Source organism: Tarenaya hassleriana, unplaced genomic scaffold (assembly GCF_000463585.1).
Source record: "Tarenaya hassleriana unplaced genomic scaffold, ASM46358v1 Cleome100, whole genome shotgun sequence".
NCBI lineage: Eukaryota > Viridiplantae > Streptophyta > Magnoliopsida > Brassicales > Cleomaceae > Tarenaya > Tarenaya hassleriana.
The window spans coordinates 375,713-400,339 of record NW_010960189.1 but is presented as its reverse complement, the minus strand read 5'-3'; the positions used below and the strand labels follow the sequence as shown (position 1 = coordinate 400,339).

At 37.8% G+C, this 24,627-nt stretch overlaps 3 protein-coding genes across 5 annotated transcripts; 1 reads left to right on the top strand and 2 right to left on the bottom strand.

The window, feature by feature from the left end:
- Positions 1–1,908: 1,908 nt before the first annotated feature.
- Positions 1,909–16,551, top strand: LOC104804915 (phosphatidylinositol 4-kinase alpha 1). 3 transcript variants are annotated; one of them, XM_010529297.2, is made up of 28 exons: positions 1,909–3,181; positions 3,370–3,711; positions 3,901–4,062; positions 4,185–4,352; positions 4,509–4,667; positions 4,768–4,895; positions 5,192–5,498; positions 5,693–5,861; positions 6,044–6,261; positions 6,514–6,672; positions 7,636–7,818; positions 8,368–8,895; positions 9,011–9,370; positions 9,649–9,863; positions 10,116–10,296; positions 10,409–10,545; positions 10,643–10,796; positions 11,093–11,359; positions 11,759–11,836; positions 11,946–11,990; positions 12,483–12,655; positions 12,748–12,943; positions 13,057–13,197; positions 13,526–13,600; positions 13,790–13,923; positions 14,107–14,186; positions 15,356–15,437; positions 16,102–16,551. In XM_010529297.2, the coding sequence occupies exons 1-28, from the start codon at positions 2,195–2,197 to the stop codon at positions 16,358–16,360; spliced, it is 6,087 nt and encodes a 2,028-aa protein (XP_010527599.1). In that variant the 5' UTR covers positions 1,909–2,194; the 3' UTR covers positions 16,361–16,551. The 3 variants fall into 3 exon arrangements, with proteins under 3 accessions (XP_010527599.1, XP_010527597.1, XP_010527598.1); XM_010529295.2 differs by lacking the exons at positions 15,356–15,437; positions 16,102–16,551 and adding an exon at positions 14,933–15,345 and having other exon boundaries at positions 14,107–14,268; XM_010529296.2 differs by lacking the exons at positions 13,790–13,923; positions 15,356–15,437; positions 16,102–16,551 and adding an exon at positions 14,933–15,345 and having other exon boundaries at positions 13,526–13,734; positions 14,107–14,268.
- A 592-nt stretch (positions 16,552–17,143) lies between these two features.
- LOC104804918 (polyol transporter 5-like) lies at positions 17,144–17,596 on the bottom strand. The gene has a single exon (XM_010529300.1). It carries the CDS (start codon positions 17,594–17,596, stop codon positions 17,144–17,146), a length of 453 nt encoding a protein of 150 aa, XP_010527602.1.
- Positions 17,339–24,321, bottom strand: LOC104804914 (polyol transporter 5-like). The gene is made up of 4 exons (XM_010529293.2): positions 24,217–24,321; positions 19,147–19,493; positions 18,327–18,626; positions 17,339–18,198 (listed from the first exon to the last, which is right to left on the bottom strand). The coding sequence occupies exons 1-4, from the start codon at positions 24,311–24,313 to the stop codon at positions 17,938–17,940; spliced, it is 1,005 nt and encodes a 334-aa protein (XP_010527595.1). The 5' UTR covers positions 24,314–24,321; the 3' UTR covers positions 17,339–17,937.
- Positions 24,322–24,627: the final 306 nt, after the last annotated feature.

The window sequence follows — 24,627 nt, the reverse complement described above, 5'->3', positions numbered from 1 at the left end:
ACATGCTAATCATATAACGGGAAAAGTAATGCATTCATAAATCAATGAATCAATACAAAGTCAAAATGTCATATCACGGATCATCCTAGAGCATCACAACCAACAATAAATACATATACGTGTATATATGAATATATATATGCATATATATATGTATATATATATATATATGTATATATATATATACATACAAAATAAAAATATATATATACATATATATACATAGGAGTGTTTATATTTGTATCTATATATAGATATGAATATATAGATATGTATATATATATATTTTTTATTTTTTTTATTTTTTTTATTTTTTTCGATTTTTTCGGACTTTTTTTTTTAAATCTGACGTGGCATGCTGACATAACAAAAAGTTTCTGTGTGGTGTGTCACGTCAGCCACCACGTGGCGTTGCCATGTCAGTTGTTAACGGACACTTAACATCGTTTTCGGATTGTATAGGGAATTGTAGTAAAATTGGGTAGTTCGTGTATCGATTTGAGATATTTGATAATTTGGTGTAGGTTTTTGTCACATTTTATAAAGTACGTATGGAAAAATGTCATTTTCTCTTATATAAAATTAAAAGTTTAAATATTAAATTTTATAAAGGTAAGATATTTATATGAGTTTTTTTTATAATTTTATAAAAACTTGATTGTCAATTTTTTTGGTTTTTGGATTTTAAAAATCCAAAATCTCTTCTATTCAAGGCTATTTTTTTTTTTGAATTTTTAAAACCTAAAAATTTAAAACCAAAAACTAGGTCAAAACTCAAAATTAAAATTATTGCCATTAGCTTAAGACATCTTACTATTCTCTGATGTGATCCCAAACCATAGATGAAAGTTGTGATATTTTGAATTTACATTAGCACCGTAAACATGAAATTCGAATGCTATAATTAAATTTTGATTTCACTATTTATCTTTTATAAGTAATTGTTTTTAATTCTGTATATTCCCCAACTTACCATAACTTTTCTATAGTTAAAAATCTGGAATTTACTGGAATATCAAATCAGAAAACAGCACATTTTGAGAATCCAATGGAAACAATCTCTAACCTTTTCTTTATAAAATAAAAACAATCTCTAACCTTTTTTATGTTTTCTTGTATAATATAAAACATTACTATGACCAGAGATTTAAAAATTTACATTTCAAAATATACGGCAACTCAACATACAATTGACGTTGATGGAGAAAGGGTATAAGAAATGATAAAAGTACAGTAAGAATCATAATATACTGCAATAGATTCGGTCTATATATATATAAGAATGGAATGTGTGTATGATTTTTATAAAACCAAAAAAATCATATAGGACCTATATAAAAATAAACAGAAAATCAATTTTTTTGAAATAAATATTTTTATCAGAAATTGAATATAAAAAAAATCAAATAAATATATTTTTTTCAAACGAGAAATTTGCGTACCAAAATAACGATGTCGAAATTCAAACCTACAGATGACGAGATTTGGGTCGATCTCGAAAAATTAAACCCTAGTAAACCGAATAATACGATATTTTTTTCGATTCAAATGGTTTAAAATTTTCGAACCATATTAATTTTAAAAAAATCATTTTTTATAATTATTTTTTATAATTGAACCGAATCGAATTTTTTTTAATACTATAAAAATAGAATTTTTTAAGAAAGCTATTTTTTAAAATAAAAAACAGAATCGAATAGAAAGCGAAATGTAAAAATAATCTGAACATAATATAATAAAGGATTGATACCTATGTAAAATCTAAAGAATTGACCGAACTATTTCTGATCCGAAGTATAATACCAAATATCGATGGAAATGTATAACTTTACAATCAAAATCACAATATACGGATAGATTCAGTAACGTATTCTCTGTATATATATAAATATACAAAACTATAACTTTTTTAAATCGCTCGGAGAAATCAGGGGGAGAGAGAGACGGAGCAATGGCGACTCAGGCGACATTTCAATGAACCACAAGATGCATTTCATCGTCTTCTTTCCCGAAACACGCAGAATTCGATGAAATGGATTGTAGGCCAAATCGCAAATTCACGTTTCTTTGATCTATGCGTGTGATCGGAGATTCTGACTCTGCTCCTCGGCAGATTTGATTTGATCCCAGAAATTCTCTCTTCTCCGTCGGGTTTTGTTTCATCGAGCATTTGGGCCTTTTCTCCTCGCTGGATATGGAGGCATTGACGGAGCTCTGCGACATTATCGCGCAGAATCCGAAGCAATTCTCGGAGAAATTGGCTTGGATTTGTGGTCGGTGTCCGCAACCGGAGTGGCTCCTCGCCGGATCACCTAGGGTTTCTCGTAGCCATCTCAATGCCGTTTTGGCCGTCGTTCGGATCCTCTCCCGCAGCCCCGATTCTACCGACAACCGCGCCAAATCCGTCGTGCTCGAGTTCTTGCGCGCCGTGCCTGCGTCGTTTCGCCGCTCGTTTTGGCCGCATTCCTTCCCCACTGAGTCGATCTCCTCGTTCTATGGCGATTTCTTGGGATACGTCTCGTGCGCCGCTGATCTGTCGCCGGAATTCGCCACCGAGGTCGCTGGGTTCACTGGAGAGGTCGTGCTCTTCGCCATGAACGGCGGCGAGAGCGACAGTGATCCAGCGATTTCAAGAGCTTTCTTGCTCGCTCTTTCCCAGAAATTTCCGTCGATTCTGCAGTCTGATGGGGATAAATTGATAACGTTGCTGCTTGATCAGTTCGCAGTGAACCATTCTCCGGTGTCTCCCAAGGAACAAAGGCAGCAGAACTCGGCTGGATCTGAAACTTCGTCGACGCAGAGTTCTCCCATCAGCACGAACCCTTACGCCTCCGGCAAAAACGAAGAGTTTAGTCCTGGGTACGAGGTTGCGAGTCATGGGTCCAGTGCGTCTTCGAAGAGTTCCTTGTCTGTGGTGGTGAATGGGGGAAGTATCATGTGGAAGAGTGGTGCAGATCTTCTGAGTTTTGGATACAGTGAAGGGAGTGGAGGCTCTAATCCTGTGTTCAGACAGCAAGTGGCTTCCTTCGAGGACGAGCCTATTGAAAGCTTAGAGAAGCAAGAGGTTGCGTTTAAGTTGATAACCCACATTTTGGATAAAGTGAAAATTGACTCCAAACTACTGGAGCAGGTGAGAATTATGGCGAAGAGGCAGCTCCAATCTATGTCTGCATTTCTAAAGGTAATCCTTTTCATTGTTATAGATAGGATGGTAGTCCCTGAAGTAGGTATTTTGTTAGGAATTTCTAGAGACGGGTGAAGGAATGGCTGGTCTATGATTCTTGTTGCGGTCGAACAATTTGGTGTATGCTACGAGGGTCCTTGTGATGGTTACCTTGTGATGATTCTGTTTCCGCCTTCTTTGTGCAGTCAAGAAAGCGAGATTGGAATGAACAAGGGCCAGTTTTGAAAACTAGGGTCAATGCCAAACTGTCTGTTTATCAGGCTGCAGCCAAAATGAAAATCAAGAGTCTCGTATCTATTGAAACAGATGGAAAGACCTCTAAAAGGTTGGTGTTGGAGACTCTCGCATTGCTATTAGATGCTGCAGATGCCTGCTTGACATCTGTATGGCGGAAAATGAGGGCCTGTGAAGAGCTTTTCAGTTCTCTGCTTTCGGGGATTGCAAAGATTGCAGTGGCTCGGGGAGGACAACCACTTCGTGTGTTGCTCATCCGTCTTAAACCATTGGTACTGGCTGTCTGTGCACAGGTAATTTTGTTTGTCTGAACTCATAGTAGCAACCTAGTCTATGCTACCAACCTGAATTTTCATCATGTCTGTGTGCCTGTAGAATTATAGTCGATATATTATGTCAGTCGCAATGCTTCAGTTTGGTTTCTAGTAAATTTAACTGACTCAACATCGTTTATATTTATTTTCAAACATTTGTCGGAACAGCCAGATACTTGGGTGAACAATCAGGGGGCTATGTTTGGGAGCGTACTTAAAACTAGCTGTGAGATTATTGAATCTGGCTGGGCCAAGGATCGAGCTCCAGTTGATACATTCATCATGGGGCTAGCTACAAGCATTCGTGAAAGAAACGACTATGAAGAGCAGGTGATATGATTTCCTTTTCGACGTATAAAACAATTTTACCTAGCACTTAGCACGCGTTTTCGCTCTTCTTCTGTTGATTTATAATCTTATCATTATCATAAGGTCCATAATTTGGTTTCCAGGTTGATAAAGAGAAACAGGTTCCTGCTGTACAGCTTAATATTATACGACTTCTTGCTGATCTCAACGTAGCTGTCAAGAAACCTGAGGTAGTGGACATGATTTTGCCACTTTTTATAGAAAGCTTGGAAGAGGGTGATGCTTCAACTCCTGGCTTGTTGCGACTCCGGGTACTGTCCCATTCTCTTCCGTGATAACATGCCGATTATTGTTCTATCAGTCTGTCTTCTCAAGCTTAGACAGTGACGGAAACTGCTACTCTAGTACCTTTTCCCTTTAAATTTTTCTGTATACTTTTTAAGTGTCTATTTGTCAATTTACTGCAGCTTCTTGATGCTGTATCTCGGATAGCAACTTTAGGGTTTGAGAAGTCCTACCGAGAAACAGTTGTTTTGTTGACAAGAAGTTACTTGAGCAAATTATCGAGTGTAGAAACTTCTGAAAGCAAAACTTCGACACCAGAAGCCACAACTGAACGTGTAGAGGTATGAATTTTTTCTTTTCTGAAACTTGGTCCATGTTTGATTGAGTTGCTGTATGATATTTTCTATGATACTGATGCTCACTGGTTGAATTGCATTGTAGACTCTTCCGGCAGGATTTCTTACAATTGCCAGTGGTCTCACAGATACAAAATTGCGTTCTGACTATCGCCATCGTTTGCTATCCTTGTGTTCAGATGTAGGTCTGGCTGCTGAGTCCAAAAGTGGAAGGTAATCATACGATTCTTGCATGTGTGGAGACAAAATTTTCTTTCATGGCTTGCGGGGTCTTTGTAGCTGGTCTTTTGACTACCTAATGAAATAAATGTTCTACTTATCTATTTTCATTTATCATAATCCTATATTTATTATCCTAAAATCTTAGTATAATAGGGAGTACTCCATTTAATATTTGTCTGCATTGCAAACATGGCACTTTTGTTTTTCGTTTTTTTTTTTGCGATAATAGTTACATTATTTACCTTGTGCTTATTATTGATTCTTTCTTTCCTTTATTTTCTGCCTAGGAGTGGTGCTGAGCTCTTAGGACCTCTGCTTCCTGCTGTTGCAGAAATATGTTCTGATTTTGATCCCACTTTGGCTGTTGAACCATCACTTTTGAAGTTGTTTCGCAATCTGTGGTTCTATATAGCCCTTTTTGGCTTAGCACCCCCAATTTTGAAAGCTCCAATGCCAGCAGCAAAGTCAATGTCCAATCCAGTGAACAGTTCGGGAAGCATGGGTAGTCCTTTACAAGCAGTGGGAGGACCTTACATGTGGAAAACTGAGTGGGCTCTTGCAGTTCAGCGGATTGCGCAAGGCACTCCTCCCCTTGTAAGTCAGTCAGTCAGCCCAGAAGGATCACTTCACAAATATTTTTATTTTGTAGTTCACGGTCATAGCGAGATAGCTGCATATATGTTCAGTGATATCTATCAGCTGTCTATGTACTGCGTTTTAACTTTTACAGACCCCGAATATATTTGAAATGTCTTTATTGAAATCAATTGTGTATATGCTCTTTGTAGGTTGTGAGTTCAGTAAAATGGCTTGAAGACGAATTAGAACTCAATGCGCTTCACAATCCTGGTAGCCGTCGAGGAAGTGGAAATGAGAAAGCTGCTGTGACTCAGAGAACTGCTCTATCAACTGCTTTAGGAGGTCGAGTTGATGTTGCAGCAATGAACAATATCTCAGGTAAAAAATATTTGCCGATGTCTGGTAGATGGACTTTGGTGTTTCTAACCTTTGATATCTTGAAGCTTTCTTTGCTTGAAATCTCGGATATTGTTAGCTTTAGATATATAGTGGTGTCATTGATATCCTACAGTTTAATGTCATGTCTGAAATGTTTATTCTGTTTCCTTTTTTTTTCTCAGGAGTGAAGGCAACCTATCTTCTTGCAGTAGCTTTTTTGGAAATCATTCGCTTTAGTAGCAATGGGGGCATCCTTAATGGTGGTTTGAGTGTGACACCTTCTAGAAGTGCTTTCAGTTGTGTCTTTGAGTATCTAAAAACTCCAAACCTTATGCCTGCGGTTTCACAGTGTTTGACAGCAATTGTGCATAGGGCCTTTGAGACAGCAGTGTCATGGCTGGTATGTCATTACCTCTTCGCAGCAGTTTAGTGAATTCTATATACAAAATCTTTTGTGGAAACTGTAGCCATTTTATCAGTCTATTTTGCTTCTCTTTTTTCACTAGCCCTTTCTGCTTTCTGCTTCTGTCCCTGTGTGTATGCTTTTTGGTCATCACGTTAGTAGTCTCCAACATCAGACTTTGTGGTATTTCTGCTTCTTGGTGTACTCTAATGTTATGCTTATTTTATGGGAACTATCATCGGGTTTCAGGAAGATCGGATATCTCTAACTGGAAAGGATGCTACAATTAGAGAATCAACTACATATGCGCATGCATGTTTCCTCATAAAGAGTATGTCACAGAGGGATGAACACATTCGTGACATTTCTGTGAACCTGTTGACTCAGCTCAGGGATAAGTTTCCTCAGGTAACAACATTTCGTATAACCTGTTTGGTTCAAACATTTTCATTTAGTTATAAGTATAATTTACGAGTGAAATAAATGATATTATGCATGTAAATTTGTCTTTGTCACATTGATAGAATTCTCGTGGGAGTAAAATTATGTTTATATGTAGAAAGATTTATATAAAAAGGACGCACATCTCAGTTATGATATCAAAGTTTATCAATAACAAATCCTAGTAGTTCGTAATACCTGGTTACAGGGTAAATCCTATACCAATTGTTCAAGCTTTTTCCTTTTTCCTGCTCTGGCATCACCAACATGCAATTAATTCCATAAAATGCCCATTCCCAGCTCGAGACAACATTTGTCTGATCTGGTTTTCCTATGGAGATTTTATGTCACATGATTTAGGTCTGTCGTGCTTCTGCCATAAAACTATTGGGTGCTGTTTACTGGTTTCCTTATCTTCCTCCTGCATGCTACTTCTGGTTTGCTTTAATGTCTGTTGTCTGCTGTCTACTTCAGGCGTTTACATGCTGCGAACCTTTTAATTTCTGATGAGTGTTGTTAGTGCAAGAATTATAGTTAGTTATGTCAAAATTCTATATTAATAAAACATGTCTTTCCAACATATCTAACAATGATAAAACCACAGATCACTTATTAATGAATGGGATTAAGCAGGCCCACTAATCAAATGGTAATTTAAGAGCCACTAGAAAGAGTTGTTAGTGAAGATTCCAATCTTTAAAAGGGGAGTCCTGTCTTGCATTGCTATCTCTTGCAAATGTACTTATCGATGATTCAATTAAGCGCAATGTGCTTTGGTATCAATTAACAATGAGAAAATGTAGGTGCTCTGGAATTCGTCTTGTATGGATCCTCTGCTGTTCTTGCATTGTTATCTCTTGCAAATTTACTTATCCATGATTTAATTAGGCGCAATGTGCTTTGGTATCAATTAACAATGAGAAAATGTAGGTGCTCTGGAATTCATCTTGTCTGGATACTCTGCTTTTCTCTGTTCATGATGACACACCTTCAACTGTTGTCAATGATCCTGCCTGGACTGCTGCTGTTCGGTCATTGTACCAGAAAGTTGTTCGAGAATGGATCGTAATATCACTTTCATATGCTCCTTGCACTAGTCAGGGCTTGCTTCAGGTTTCTTTCTTTATGTTAAATCATATTTCTTTCTTTATTCAATTTGTGTTTCTCCATTTGTTATTTAGACACTGTTTGCATGGGAAATCTATAGGGAAGAAAAATTACTGTTTCGTCCTTGTATCCGTGTCCATGTTTTACTTTCTCATATTGTCTCTAACTCTCTCTTTTTTCTTTTTAAAAATATTTGCTCCTTTGCTTTCATACAAAGCTAAAGCTTTATAGCCTCTTCCCCCCCCCCTCTCCCTCCTTGTATCCCAGTTTGACGAAAATGTCTTGAAATGATCTGTTTTTCATGCATAAACTAATCATGAAAAGCTTTGAACAGGAGGGCTTAAGTTGGTTTTTTCTGTCTTTTCTGGTCTAGATTTTTCACCAGAAATTTTCTTTTTCGCGATTTCAGTTTCCCTTTTAGTACTTCCACAATAGTTGACTATCTGTAGTCCTTTTGGGTTAGAATGGATTTTTCAAGTCATGGTATAGTTTATATCCCTTTTACTGCACCATAAGAGTTTTTCTTACATATAATGATTTGAATCTGCATTTCAGGATAAGCTGTGTAAAGCAAACACTTGGCAGCGAACACAAACTACGACTGATGTGGTCTCTCTTTTATCTGAGATAAAGATTGGAACTGGGAAAAATGATATTTGGTCTGGAATAAGAACAGCAAATATTCCAGCTGTAATGGCTGCAGCAGCTGCAGCTTCTGGGGCAAACATAATAGTTTCTGAGGCCTTCAACTTGGAGGTGCTCAGTACTGGTGTTGTCAGTGCAACAGTGAAGTGTAACCATGCCGGAGAAATTGCTGGCATGAGAGGATTTTACAACAGTATCGGTGGTTTTCACTCTGGCGCTTCACCTGGTGGTTTTGGTGGTGGCCTTCAGAGGTTAATCTCTGGGGCATTTTCTCAGCCATCACAACAAGAGGACGATTCATTTAATGAGATGTTAATTTCCAAGTTTGTTCGGCTCCTTCAACAATTTGTTAGTACTGCTGAGAAAGGAGGGGATGTGGACAAGTCTCAATTTCGGGAAACTTGTTCCCGAGCAACTGCACTACTTCTGTCAAATCTGGTAAGGCCTTTTTCCTTGAAAGCTGAGATATTCTTTTTTCTCTCCCTAGGTGTAGTGGTATCTTCCAGATAGTTATCATATTCTAAGGTTACATTTTCTACTCTTGCTTTATCAGGGTGGCGAGTCAAAATCAAATGTCGAAGGTTTCTCTCGGTTATTGCGTCTCCTTTGTTGGTGTCCAGCTTATATATCTACTCCAGATGCTATGGAAACTGGTGTTTTCATTTGGACCTGGTTGGTTTCTGCTGCTCCACAGCTAGGATCTCTTGTACTTGCGGAGCTTGTTGATGCATGGATATGGACAATTGATACAAAGCGAGGACTTTTTGCGTCTGATGTGAGATACTCTGGCCCATCAGCAAAGCTAAGGCCTCAGCTTGCCCCAGGGGAACCGGAAAATCTGCCGGAATTTGATCCTGTTGATCAAATAATTGCTCACAGGCTATGGCTTGGATTTTTTATAGATCGCTTTGAGGTTAGGATTTATTCTATCTACTTTTTCTTCTGCCGAGAGACCTCACATGTGCATGGTTTATTTGTTTTATTTCAGAGAGAACTCATATGTGCATGGTTTATTTGTGCTTTCTGATGTTAGTAAAGTCTGCCTAGAGCGTTAGTCCTGATTTTTATTATCATTCAGTTGGATCATTTGCAATTATGCTTATTTAAAGTTGAACTATTGTTCCGTTCTTGCTTAAAATGAAGCATATAAGGTGTTTGAGGGATTTTGTCTTATTACTGTCATGGTTGTAGGTTGTCCGACATAATAGTGCCGAGCAACTCTTGCTGCTTGGTAGAATGTTACAACGGAGTACGAAGCTTGACTGGTGCTTTACTCGCCACCCTGCAGCTGCTGGCACCTTTTTCTCTTTGATGCTCCTTGGAATGAAGTTCTGCTCATGCCAGTCACAAGGCAATATGCAGAAATTTAGAACTGGGCTCCAGCTATTGGAAGATCGGATCTATCGGTGACTTTCACTATTCTCCCTGCTTTCTTGTGTCATATTTTGTATTGCATACCTTCTTTCTCCTTTCTTGATCTTCATCTACTCCAACGAGGAAGCATGCTCACTACTTAATTTATTGAAGTTAATGAAATTTTTTTATTAAATCTTAATCAAAAGTTTATAAATATACTTGGTTTTGTGGTTGCCTAGGCCGGTTTAATTCTCTTGTACTTTGTGCATGGTGACGAGATATGTCTTTTCTACTTGTTCCAGGACTTCTTTAGGATGGTTTGCTCATCTGCCGGAGTGGTATGAAGTAAATATTCCGAGCTTCTCTCTGAGTGAAGCTCAATCTGTTTCTGTTTTTGCTCACTTCTTGTCAAATGAGAAATCAGATTTTGTGCAATCTGATTCCAAAGGAAAAGCTAATGGGAACGGGAACTTGACTATCATGGTATGATATTATTTTCGTGTTGTGCATCATGTACTTCCGTGCTGGTATATTCATTATGGTATCCATCATTCAACTGCAAATTTCGGTATTTATTTTACCTGCATGCCTACAGAATGACCAGTATCACCCTGTCTGGGGTCAGATGGAGAGTTATGCTGTTGGAAAAGAAAAGAGAAAGCAGCTGCTTCTAATGCTTTGCCAGCATGAAGCTGATAGGCTTGAAGTTTGGGCACAACCTATACTTTCGAAGTAAACAATTCCTGCTTCTGGTTTGCTTGTGTTATGGATTTTTTGGACTTGCATATTTTTGTATTGATTACGTTTCAAAATTTCAACTTATCTGTAGGGACAATTCGTCTTCACGGCATAAAATAAGCTCTGACAAGTGGACTGAATACGCTAAGACTGCTTTTTCGGTGGACCCTCGCATTGCTTTATCATTATCTTCAAGATTTCCGACAAATGCAGCTCTGAAATCTGAAGTTACTCAGCTGGTTCAGGTATGAATATACAGAAGTCGCTTTATTTAGGACTTTCAACTTTTGGAAAATTAAGGAAAGATTGTCTTGGAGTTTGGGTGGTTAGAGATTGATGTACTGCACATTTGATGTAAGATTTAAGGCATACACAAACTGATATCATGACTATAGTTAATGCGAATAAATTATTAACATGATTAAAACATTTGCTGAGAATAGGATTACGGAGTTTGTAAATGGATTTGATCTCTGGGCATTGATACCACAACATTTGCTGAGACGATCTTAATGGATTGGCCTTGTAATCTTCCATGCAGACACATATAGTGGATCTTCGTACAATACCTGAAGCCTTGCCATATTTTGTTACACCTAAAAGCGTGGAAGAGAATTCAGTGCTTTTGCAGCAGTTGCCTCATTGGGCTGCTTGTTCAATTACACAAGCTCTTGAGTTCCTTACTCCTGCTTATAAGGGGCATCCACGCGTCATGGCATATGTCCTAAGAGTTTTAGAATCCTACCCTCCTGAACGAGTCACTTTCTTCATGCCGCAGTTGGTGCAATCTCTGCGTTATGATGAAGGGGTGAGTTTTATGGCAAAAAAATCTGTATATTTCATGAAAACCATCTTGTTTTAGGAGTGTAAGAACTAGATTCTGCCCTGATTGGTGCTGCATTTCCCATATTCCCAAAATTAGTGATAAAAGTAATTTTCTAGACTCTCAGGCCATAAAACCTTTTTTTTCTTGACCTTTTTATGCAAACAAAACTAAAAGTTTTTCCTGTACGTCAGATTAGCATTTTATTTTCGTTATAACCTGCCACAAATATTTAGGCAACCTGTCCATCTGATTTTTTTTTTCTTGTTAACTTTATTTTTGAAAAAATAAAAAAGTATCTTCCTTGCACAGTTATATCTCTCTTTTTTCCTGTTTAGAACTTAACGCGTTCTTTTTGGTATCTAAAGAACGCTTTACTTGCAGAGGCTGGTAGAAGGGTATCTTCTCAGAGCTGCCCAAAGAAGTGATATATTTGCACATATTCTCATCTGGCATCTGCAGGTGACTATACCTTTGTCCAGTTTTAAAATTCTCTGTCTTGGTTTCCTTTTTTAGAAATTTAGGCAGGGTTTTATTGATTTTGCAAGTTTCGGTGTTTTTATTATTACAGGGTGAATCTGTTCAGGAAACAGGGAAAGAAGGTCCTTCTGAGAAGGTTTGCTTATAAATTACCCTTGTGCTCTTGGATTTCATTGTAACCAGCTTTAATATCAGTCTACTTTTTGCAGCTCTATTTAATATATTATTTATGCCCCTGCTGATATGCAAACCCATAATCTTTTGCAATGTGGGAATTCTTAGCTATGTAGAACAGTAGGTTATCTCCTCCTGAAAACATTGGCCACGTTTGTATTTTTTATGTTATTAGTATGGAAAAAAATGAATCTTTGTAATCTTTATGACAAATTCTGGGTAGAGGCGTATAACATCAAGGCTTTTGAGAATGAACACTTAAGATTCATGACTGTCTTCAGTTCTGTGTTCTCTCACAGACTTGTTTTTACCTAGGTTGATACATATTTGTGAAACCTATGAAAAGAAAGTTGCGAGTTCTGCCATAGATACATGCAGAAAAATAATTCCATAGCTTTGGACTGTTTAGCTGCAGCATTCTGAGCTAATTGCGGGTGTCCTTGATCATTTTCAGAATGCTTCATTTCAAGCGATTTTGCCAGAGGTCCGACAACATATCATTGATGGTTTCACCTCCAAGGCCCTGGACTTGTTCAATAGAGAGTTCGACTTCTTTGACAAAGTAACATCTATTTCTGGTGTATTATTTCCTCTTCCGAAAGAAGAACGAAGAGCTGGTATCAGGAGGTATCTTTCTTATTTATCTAAGCTGATGATTATTTTAAAAAATAATTCTGCTTGTGTTAGATGTACGGTAATATTAATATCTTCTGTGACAGGGAATTGGAGAAAATTGAATTGCTGGGAGATGACCTTTATTTGCCAACTGCACCTAACAAGCTTGTAAGGGGTATCCGTGTAGACAGCGGTATACCCTTGCAATCAGCTGCAAAAGTTCCTATCATGATAACTTTTAATGTCACTGATCGTGATGGTGACCATAATGACGTGAAACCACAAGCTTGTATTTTCAAAGTAAGTTTTGGGTTCGTCTTGAAAAACTGTTTTACCGCAAGTTTTTTTTTATGTAGTTGTTGCGTATACAAACAAAAAAAATCATCTTTGTCGTTCTCGAAACACGTATTCAGGTGGGAGATGATTGCCGACAAGATGTTCTTGCCCTTCAAGTGATATCTCTTCTTAGAGACATATTTCAAGCAGTTGGCATTAATCTTTATCTTTTTCCATATGGAGTTCTCCCAACTGGAGCCGAGAGGGGAATTATCGAGGTAAAGTTAATGTACTCTATTTCAATTCAACTGTTCTTTTGCATTTTTTCATCAATACTACCGTTAGTCTCTATGATCACATAGAACATAGCTTGGTATTTGTTGGTGAGTTGTACGTTTTTTCAAAGACCAGCATAGAATGGTAAAAGCTTCTTTCCCATCTGCATCTCGTAAAGGTTTCTCGTGCGTGTAATGATAGATGTAATGACCTATAGTTTATCCATAAAACGGGGTAAAATATGCCTCCGGAGAATTCCCAAATTTCTTCCGGTTCCATAAACTTGTGAAACCATCTTTGTATTTTTGTATCTTATATACTATACTATAGGTTGTGCCAAATACACGAAGCCGGAGTCAAATGGGTGAAACAACCGATGGTGGTTTGTTGGAGATCTTTCAGCAGGTTTATGGACCCGTCGGTTCCCCCAGCTTTGAAACAGCACGTGAGAATTTCCTCATCAGCAGTGCTGGTTATGCTGTGGCAAGCCTTTTACTGCAACCAAAAGATAGGCATAACGGCAATCTCCTCTTTGATAAGTACGATACCCCTTCCTCTTTCTCTGCATTCATTTTCGGGTATAGTTTACAGCAGGATTATGGACCCGTCGGTTCCCCCAGCTTTGAAACAGCACGTGAGAATTTCCTCATCAGCAGTGCTGGTTATGCTGTGGCAAGCCTTTTACTGCAACCAAAAGATAGGCATAACGGCAATCTCCTCTTTGATAAGTACGATACCCCTTCCTCTTTCTCTGCATTCATTTTCGGGTATAGTTTAATTCAACCAACCTGATTTCTCGTGATGGAAAAACAAAGGTTATAATGATTGATGTTGGTTTGCTTGAGCTTGATGGATGATATCAGCAAAGAAATGCATGAAATTTTATAACCACTTGTATGTTTTTGATGCAGTGTGGGGAGGCTTGTTCACATTGATTTCGGTTTCATCTTGGAAACTTCACCAGGTGGAAACATGCGGTTCGAGAGCGCACATTTCAAATTGAGCCATGAAATGACTCAGTTGTTAGATCCTTCGGGTGTAATGAAAAGCGAAACATGGCATCAATTCGTGAGGTAACTAGCTCCAAACCTTCTCAATCCTCATATTTCTCTGTTTCCATTGCTCCAATACAATATTGCTCCAAAGTATCAAGTACTTTGATAGGTTCTAGACAAAACTACATTGATCTGGTGGGTACCGAACCCAATCTGACATGAGGTCGAGCATGGGTTCTTTGTTAGCGAGAACCCGGGTTCGGGTTCCGTCCGGCAATTACCGAACCCATGGAGGGTGCTGTCAAGAAGGGGCGAGGATGTGAGGGCTGAGGGCAGTCTTGATCGAAGACTCTCGAAACCTCGAAGATTTAAAACTAAAATGGGATTAGGGTTTCTTTTTATTTTTTATGTCTTCACTCGAAGACTTTCAAAGTCGAAACGGGTTATGCCATGGTGGAGGCGTCTATTTAGGATCCCGTTCGCCCACGCCGCTAGGTCTTGCCTTGTCACTAATTCTGAATCCCTGAGTCTCTTTCTATCTCTTCTCAAATCTCACCCCCTCGCTTGCCCTCATTTCACGTGTACTCCCTGAAGTTCGGGTACCCACCTCGAGGTTGAGGTCGGGAAACTCGGGGGTACTTGATCCGATCCCACCCGTATTCGGTGAAAGACACCTTCACCCTTTTTTGTTTTCGGGGAAAATTGGCTCTAAGACAGGTCTTGCGTTTCTTTTGCTTTTAAGCTTATGTGTGAAGGGATACTTGGCCGCTCGGCGGTATATGGACGGGATAATAAGCACGGTGCAGATGATGCTGGACAGCGGATTACCCTGCTTCAGCCGAGGCGATCCAATTGGGAATCTCCGTAAGAGATTTCATCCCGAGATGTCCGAACGAGAGGCCGCAAACTTCATGATCCATGTCTGCACCGATGCTTACAACAAATGGACGACGGCCGGGTACGACTTGATACAGTATCTTCAACAAGGCATTGAGAAGTGAAACTGCTGAGACAATGAATGTACATTCGAATATGAAACGGTATATTATTCCCTCTTTTTGTGCCGTGTGTATTGCCAAAAGCAAAGGGAGTTCAAGGGAGAGAGGGCAGGGTTTGTATTAAAAAGAAAAAGAAAAAAGAGATTGTGTTTATTTGGGATCCGCACATTTCAAATTGAGCCATGAAATGACTCAGTTGTTAGATCCTTCGGGTGTAATGAAAAGCGAAACATGGCATCAATTCGTGAGGTAACTAGCTCCAAACCTTCTCAATCCTCATATTTCTCTGTTTCCATTGCTCCAATACAATATTGCTCCAAAGTATCAAGTACTTTGATAGGTTCTAGACAAAACTACATTGATCTGGTGGGTACCGAACCCAATCTGACATGAGGTCGAGCATGGGTTCTTTGTTAGCGAGAACCCGGGTTCGGGTTCCGTCCGGCAATTACCGAACCCATGGAGGGTGCTGTCAAGAAGGGGCGAGGATGTGAGGGCTGAGGGCAGTCTTGATCGAAGACTCTCGAAACCTCGAAGATTTAAAACTAAAATGGGATTAGGGTTTCTTTTTATTTTTTATGTCTTCACTCGAAGACTTTCAAAGTCGAAACGGGTTATGCCATGGTGGAGGCGTCTATTTAGGATCCCGTTCGCCCACGCCGCTAGGTCTTGCCTTGTCACTAATTCTGAATCCCTGAGTCTCTTTCTATCTCTTCTCAAATCTCACCCCCTCGCTTGCCCTCATTTCACGTGTACTCCCTGAAGTTCGGGTACCCACCTCGAGGTTGAGGTCGGGAAACTCGGGGGTACTTGATCCGATCCCACCCGTATTCGGTGAAAGACACCTTCACCCTTTTTTGTTTTCGGGGAAAATTGGCTCTAAGACAGGTCTTGCGTTTCTTTTGCTTTTAAGCTTATGTGTGAAGGGATACTTGGCCGCTCGGCGGTATATGGACGGGATAATAAGCACGGTGCAGATGATGCTGGACAGCGGATTACCCTGCTTCAGCCGAGGCGATCCAATTGGGAATCTCCGTAAGAGATTTCATCCCGAGATGTCCGAACGAGAGGCCGCAAACTTCATGATCCATGTCTGCACCGATGCTTACAACAAATGGACGACGGCCGGGTACGACTTGATACAGTATCTTCAACAAGGCATTGAGAAGTGAAACTGCTGAGACAATGAATGTACATTCGAATATGAAACGGTATATTATTCCCTCTTTTTGTGCCGTGTGTATTGCCAAAAGCAAAGGGAGTTCAAGGGAGAGAGGGCAGGGTTTGTATTAAAAAGAAAAAGAAAAAAGAGATTGTGTTTATTTGGGATCATTGGTAACTTGAGGTGCAAACTATTTATACATATACATATATATATATATATATATATATATATATATTATCTTAACAACGTTTGTACGCAGCAAAATCAGTCGTATTTCTGTTCATAAATGTGTTCATCGCATGCTATTTATTCTCTGCTTCCGTTGCTCCTGTATTTATCCAATATGAAACGGTAAATGTAACACTATTTATTGTTTTTTTTTCAAATTTCGAAGGGAAGATGAAGAGTGATTGGTAGAGTGAAAACAAAAAATATTTAATCCATTTAATTCGAAATTAATTATAATATTACATTAAATGTCAGTTTGAGAAGAATATTATTGTTATTTTTATTGATCATGTTAAATTTACAAAATCTCTAGCAATAAATAACACAACAATATGTGAGTTCTAATCCTCATTTCAGGCGATCTCGATGGGGTTTTTTTTTGTCATATACCATAGTTTGAGATTTTTTTAAAAAAAAAGAGAAGAAAATCAAGGATTCAATAGAAAAAGAAAGTGTTGATGAAAAATCTTTAACAAAATCTTCACTTAGAAACTAAAATTATTCCTTACGGCCAATAATTATTACATTTTCATATCATCAAAGATTGAATAATCATCACTGCTTAGTTTTGGAGCTCAACCTCTCCATTTCTGTCACCACTGGGACCTCTCCACCTGAAATTATCGAAAAGCTCATCCATCTCCTCCAACATCTTCCCCTTCGTCTCCGGCAAGAACGTGTAGAAAAACACCCACGCCGCAATTGCTATCCCTCCGAACAGGAAGAAGGCTCCTCCGATGGTTATGGCCTTAGACAGAGACAAGAACGTCATCGTTATCACGCCGCTCGTGACTCTGTTCACTATCACACAAATGCTTAGCCCTTGAGCTCTCAATCTCAACGGAAAGATCTCTGAGCTGTAAACCCATGTAATAGGCCCCAACCCTATAGAATATGACGCCATGTACGTCATCACTGTCGTTATGCTTAACCCTAATGCCCATGCCACCTTCTTGTCTTCGTTGTGATCTATCACCGTTAGAGAGGTGCCCAGTATCAGAAGCGACATGACCATCCCTCCGACGCTGCTCAGAAGCAACGGCCGTCTTCCGACACGATCCAGAAGGAAGGTTGCGACCAGAATGGATGATGTCTTTTTTTTTTGTTAAAATGTGAATATATTAATCAAAAGAAAGGATCAGTTACAAATACATCACGGTTGCAAAACCGTATATCAAAATTGGAAATTTCCACAATAGAGGATGGTACAAAAGAGCCAACAGAAACTAAAGATGTCATGGTGGTCTTGTTAAATAGAACCAATCTTGTAAGAGCAGATTCTCTCCCGGTGGCGAGCCTTTTTGTTTGGACAAAATAATATTTCGCACTTGTCGGTCGAGTTTGTGCCTGAGTAAATTAGAATCGGTTTGTAAGGTCCCGAATGGATGATGTCTTGACGGAACCTACGGCTACTGTGGCTAGAAGCTGTTGGTGGTCGGATTTAAGACCGGTGGTTTTGAAGATAGGGGGAGAGTACAAGACGACGGCGTCAGTTCCGGTCGCTTGGTGGAAGAAGAGGATCCCGATGGCTGCGAGTAGAACTCGGCGGACTGACGGCGTTGGTCGGAGAATAAGCTCTTTCCACACACCTTCACCTTGGCTCTTTTTCTTATCCACCTGATTTTTATATCATAGTAGATTCATTTCATCATTATGTTTTTTATACAAAATTAAAAATTCGTATATTTATTTTTCAGATTAAAAAAGTTCATTTTTTTTGTTATACTTCCTATGGATGTATGTACCTGAACGATGTCGTCGTTGCAATGGTCGGGGATTCCGACGGCAAGCTTGATGTCGGAGAGGCGGTGAAGGGCTTCGGAATGGGAATCGGAGGTTTTAAAGAGTACCCTTTTGGCTTCACCGAGTCGGCCTTGCATGACGAGCCACCGAGGCGACTCGGGCATGGCCAGGACCCCGACCGCAAGTACCACCGACGGTACGGCTCCGATTCCCAGCATCAATCTCCATCCCAACCCAAGTGGCAGTCTCGAAAATGCGTAGTTCGATACATATCCCAACAATATCCCCACATTCACTGATACCTTTTTGGTAGGAAACGTAAGAATGGTTTCAGCCCAATATGAGAATACATGTCGTGCTTTTGATTGAAATAATAAAGGGTATTTTGTGTATAAATATTTTGTTAATTTCCTTTCTCCGCATAATTTTCTTTGGATTCACACTCTTTTATGTATTTGTTTCATGATCCCATCAATCGAAAACACATTTCATTATTTCACAATATTTATTTTTTTAAACTTATTTCCCATTATTTTTTTCGTGATGATATCACATTTGGTTTATTACTCTGTGTTCATATCATTTTGCATGGAAATGTGTATTATTATTATTATTATTATTATTTTTATGGTTTTACGTCTATAATTAGGTCAAACTAACCTCATATGTTTTTTTTATAAACTAACCTCATATGTTATTATGCCCAAATGGAATAATAATAATAATAATAATAATAATAATAATAATAATAATAATAATAATAATAATAATATAAAAAGGATATTAATTAGTATTATAATTCACTGAAAACAGGGTTTTTACCTCGGGGAAAGAAGTGAGGAAACCACGAGAAGACGCCGGAGAAATCTCGGCGATGTAAACAGGAGCGATCATGCCGGCGAATCCGATGCTGAATCCGGCGACGAATCGTCCGAACATGAGAAAAGCGTAGTCGGTGGCGAATCCCATGAGAAGAGCTCCGGCGAAGAATATTCCTCCGGCCAACACGATCGTGTACCTCCGACCAATCCAATCGGAGGTTCTGCCGGCGAGGGAAGATCCGACCAGAGAGTATATGCTGAGGATTCCAACAAGAATCTCTATCTGGACATCACTTAGCTTCATATCTCTCTTTATGTATATGATTGCTCCGCTCATCACCCCTATATCTGGATTTCACCATTCATTCTTTCTTTTATCTCTTTCATAAATATATGAACTATAAAAATTCAAAAAAATAATAATTTAAAAACTCTTTTTAACTTCTATATTAAAATATGATCTTTTAAATATTTTTTAAAAACAACCATAATAATGGTGATTTTTGAGTTGTTTAAGAATTTAGAGTTTAATTTTATGGCGGTTTTTTAAAAGTTTATATATTTATTTAGAATTTTTTTACAAATTCATGTATTAATTAATATGCGATTTTTCTTTTAATTTTTAATCGATTCGGTTAAGTTTTTAAAAATCCATTTGGTTGTCCACACTACGAAGCAAATAGAAACCGAATCAAATATCATACAATGATAAATTTGATTTAAAAATATTTGGATATGATTAATATTCCTAAAATTAAATTAATCTAATATATCCTGATTATCAAAATAGTAAAAAATTAACAAAAATGAATTATTTTCTTTGAAAATAAAAATTGTTTAACGATAATTTCACCAAATCGAAATAAAAAACATATAAATATAACTTTTACTAAACGAAAATATTGAAATCCTAAATATCTAAACACATTACAGCACAACTAATATCCAAAATATCAACAAATAGTTAGAATTATTAAACCGACCTAATTGTCGTGCAACCCAATTCACGCATACACATCGTATTTTTCGTGCCATATCAGTCTCTAAGACTACAACTCTCAAACTCTTCAAACATTATAAAGCGTATATGTAATACCTCGAATCCAGATTCGAAATTTTTAATTAGTTTCCGGAAAGAGAAAAATTCGATCGACGAGCCTTAAAGACATTAAAAATGGACCATAAAGTACCGAGACAAGGTCCGGGAATCACCACATATGAAAGAGACGAGAAAACGATGAAAAACGGGAAACAAGACGTCTGGACCGACCGGTCTAAGAGGCAGACCAACCGGTCCAGCCCGACAGACACATAAGCAAATCCAGCTCGAGTTGCCGACTTCAGACAGACTTTTCTCAGCGCGTGGGGCACCAAATGACGCGTTATGACCACCCCCGGACCCTCCACGATGCAGGCTTTACAGTGGGAATGAGTTAGTGCCCATGTGACTCCTCCTTGTCTATGAAAAACCTCCGCAAAGATGGCACCTCAGCCATTTTCCTCTGCAGAAGAAGAACCCAGCAAAAAGAGAAGAAAGAGAGAGAGAGAGGAAGAGAAAGAGAGGGAGAGAAGAGGAAAGGAGCTCGGGGAAGTGACAAGAGGCAACCCTAGGAATTCTGAGAGGATCCCGTCGTCGGAATCGCCGGAAAACTCCATCAACTCCGGCCAAAACCAGAAACAGCCCTGGTTTGAGGTGAATGGCTCGAGTTGCCTCTGTGTGAGCTCATTTTCATCATTGTTATGGTGTTAATTCGATGAAACCTGGGCATGATTAGAAAGCGGAAGTTGCAATAAACACATAGAAACAAACGGCACTCGATTTGGTGAAGAAACGAGTAAGATATGAAAGTTTGAAAATCGAAGAAAAACTGTAAATTTCAGAGAAAAACGCAAACTCATTCTAAGTCCGAGACTTTCGGGTCATTACCCAGAAAATAGGTGTGATAATTAAATAAATTGGTGGTTAGAATCCAAAGAGGACATTTCAATGAGCATTTAGAAACAAACGGCGCTCAATTTGGACAAGAAACGAGTACGTTATGAGCCAACAAAGTCGGACCGGAATCTGGGACGAAATCGCGATTTGTGTCCAGGCTCTGGACCGCTGAAAATACCGAAAACGCCCGAAATTGCCTGGACCGACCGGTCCAGACTAAAAAGTGATGAAATTGAGCCAATAGGCCTTGGGATGAAATATAAACCGTGGGATCGACCAAACTATGTGAAAAACGAGGCGGAACATGACAAAACGTAATTTGAATGCGTGGTGAGATGTGTGACATACACCGAGTGAATCATTGTATGATGATTGGGTTTATTCTCCGATGAATCACGAGAAGTGACATCGGTCGTCACGAGAAGTGACGTGCACGTGTGGCACATTGTTGTCGTGAGATGCGACGGCCAACGTCATGAGATGTGACGTGCGTGAGAGGCGCTCCTAGTCATGCGATGTGACTAGGGTTTACGGCTAACCCTATGGTGCGAAGCCATACGGAACTTGATTGTTGCGCGAAGCAATGGCCAACGTCATGAGATGTGACGGGCGTGAGAGGCGCTCCTAGTCATGCGATGTGACTAGGGTTTACGGCTAACTCTATGGTGTGAAACCATACATACTTGATTGTCGTGAGATGCGACGACCAACGTCATGAGATGTGACGGGCGTGAGAGGTGCTCCTGGTCATGAGAAGTGACCAGGGTTTACGGCTAGCCCGAGGGTGTGAAGCCATACGGGAATTGATACGATGATGTTCTAATATGATATGAATATATGTTTAACATTGAATAATATACCGGATCCGACCCGTTCTCGCTGGGAACGAGTTTACCGGATCCGACCCGGGTCATTCACTAAGCAGTTGTGTTTAGCCCTCGTGGTTTCACCTTTTTTAGATCACGAGGAGCACGAGTAGCACGGTTGAGGTGAGAAAACTTCGAAGAGACAACATCATGTACAGGGTTTTCCTTATTGTATGATTTGAACTATGGGATACGATTTCTATGTTTGTACAGTTGTACCTTTTCAATTCGGACATATGTGTTTTAAGACTTAACTGCTGCTTAATTCCGCTGAATATTAAAACGGTTTTAAAAATTCTCGTATTGTAGTTTTGTAATATTTTATTGCTTTTAGTCCATGTGGCACATCCTGTGACGGGAATCGAGATACGGGTATCACAGTACAATACCGACTCAAGTGCGAACCACAACATCACGTGAAAGATGTTTCGTTTAATACTATCATAATTTAAATATTCAGTTTTTATATAATAAGATTGAATTTATTATAAATGATTCATCTTGAGAGGACATATATAAAGATATTCTTCATATCTCTTGATAATTTCTTGTCTACGAAGGTGAATCGAAAAAATTGACGTCTTACCATTAAAGAAAGACAATAAAATTATGTAAAGAAAAATGATTACGGTTAGGAGTGGTAAAGAGTTAGATATCCGATTTTTTAGTAATTAAATCTTGGTTGTCTTTAAATACGGACATTGTTCCGGTCTGACGATATGTGGATATCCGATGAATATTTATAGATATCCGAATCTGAAAAAATTTCAATAATTTACGGTAATTTTAGAAATATATCGGTAAATTAATACAAAATAGATCTAGATTAGTTTTTATTTCTATTGGATATAAAAATAATTTTATTTCTATTGGATACCCACGCGTAGGTAACGTGAAAATCCAAACCCAAACCTGTGGTCCGAGTTTTTCATCTTCAAAAACTCAATCAAGTGACCGATCATCATTGATTTTGCTGTGCCTCGTGGAATATGTGGTCATTTTCGTTTAGTCAACTTTTTTTTCCCCACAATGGAAAGGATGAACGTGTTGTCTCGAGAATATAAAGATAAGGGTATTTATTTATTATTTATTAAAAAAATCTAAAATAAATAATTAAACTTATCAATTTTCATAAAATTTTAATTTTATTTTTTATCAAATAAAATTATAACTTTATTTTTTAATAAAAACTAAACATAAATTTTATAATCATTATCATTTTAAAATTTAAATATTATCATAATATACCGATATATTATATGATAAATAAATATTTTAATTATATTTGATATTATCATTATTTATATATCACTATATCATATGTCAACGATGAGTTTAAAAATGATAATTATTATAAAACTAAAAAATTTAATTGAAATTTTATTCGATAAAAATTAAAAAAATTGGTGAAAATTAGTAAATTTATATATTTTTTTAAGATTTTACCTTGTTTATTTGATGGAGCGAAAAGATACTGCTTGAGTCGGTCCAATTTACAAATATCTAGGAGATTACAATGACTCGACAAAGGCTAGTATCGTCACTTTGACAAGTAATTTGTCGGTAACGGTATACATCACACATATACCCGATTATTCAAACTTCATTAATTTAGTTTTGGAAAAATTCCATAAAAATGCCGTAACTGTACAAAATATATTAAAAATTAAATTAATTTTTAATTTGATAAAAAAATATATCAAATATTAAAATACATAAAAAATAATTCAATTATTTAAATTAAAGATAATTTCATATATAATTTTTAATTAAATCGTCGATAAATAGATTCAAATCATTTGAAATTGTTTTATATACAAATTTTAACATATCTTAACAATCTTTATACGAAAGTAATTTTATATTCGAGTTTTAACAACATAATCTGTGTAGAAAATTACTTTCTATTTCAAAAATCAAGGTATTTTCTTGGTATATTTATATATTTGATATCTTGTTATCACATTTTGTAAAATTAAGTTATTTTTGTGAAAGTTCCCTTTAGTTTTATATATTAATGAAAATATATGTCATACAAACATTAGACTTTTTGTTCCCCCTCTTAATTATATATATATATATATATATGTGTGCGTGTGTGAAAAATGTTTCTATCGTTTTGAATTTTTATTTTAAATTCACAGAATTTTGAATTTTTTTTTGTGAGGATGAAAATGGACTTCTCGCATCCATTTCCATTAGCAGACAATATGCGTTAAACAAAATAAATATTTAAATAAAAAACAAGAAAAAGAAAACGAGAACTAACCGTAACCAAGAAGTATCAAAATCATGGAGACCAAGATTGCACACACAAAAGGAAACCTATTCCTCTTTGGTCTCTCCGCCACGACCCACGACCTCATTTTCCGATGGATTATTTATTTTATTCACTAGAGAGAGAGAGAGAGAGAGAGAGAGAGAGAGAGAGAGAGAGAGAGAGAGAGAGATATATGTGAAAATTGAGGAAACTCATTCAAGTGTGATCGTGAGCTATATACGTCTTTTATATATGTAATAATTACACAGTCTATTCATGTCCCACGAAAAGGGCAAAATCGGACAAGAAAATTTGGTTTGGTTTCGTAATTCACTTGCCCATGGACACGCACACACACACATGTATATATATATATATATATATATATAGTTCCGTTATTGAATTCTATGTTTGATTAGT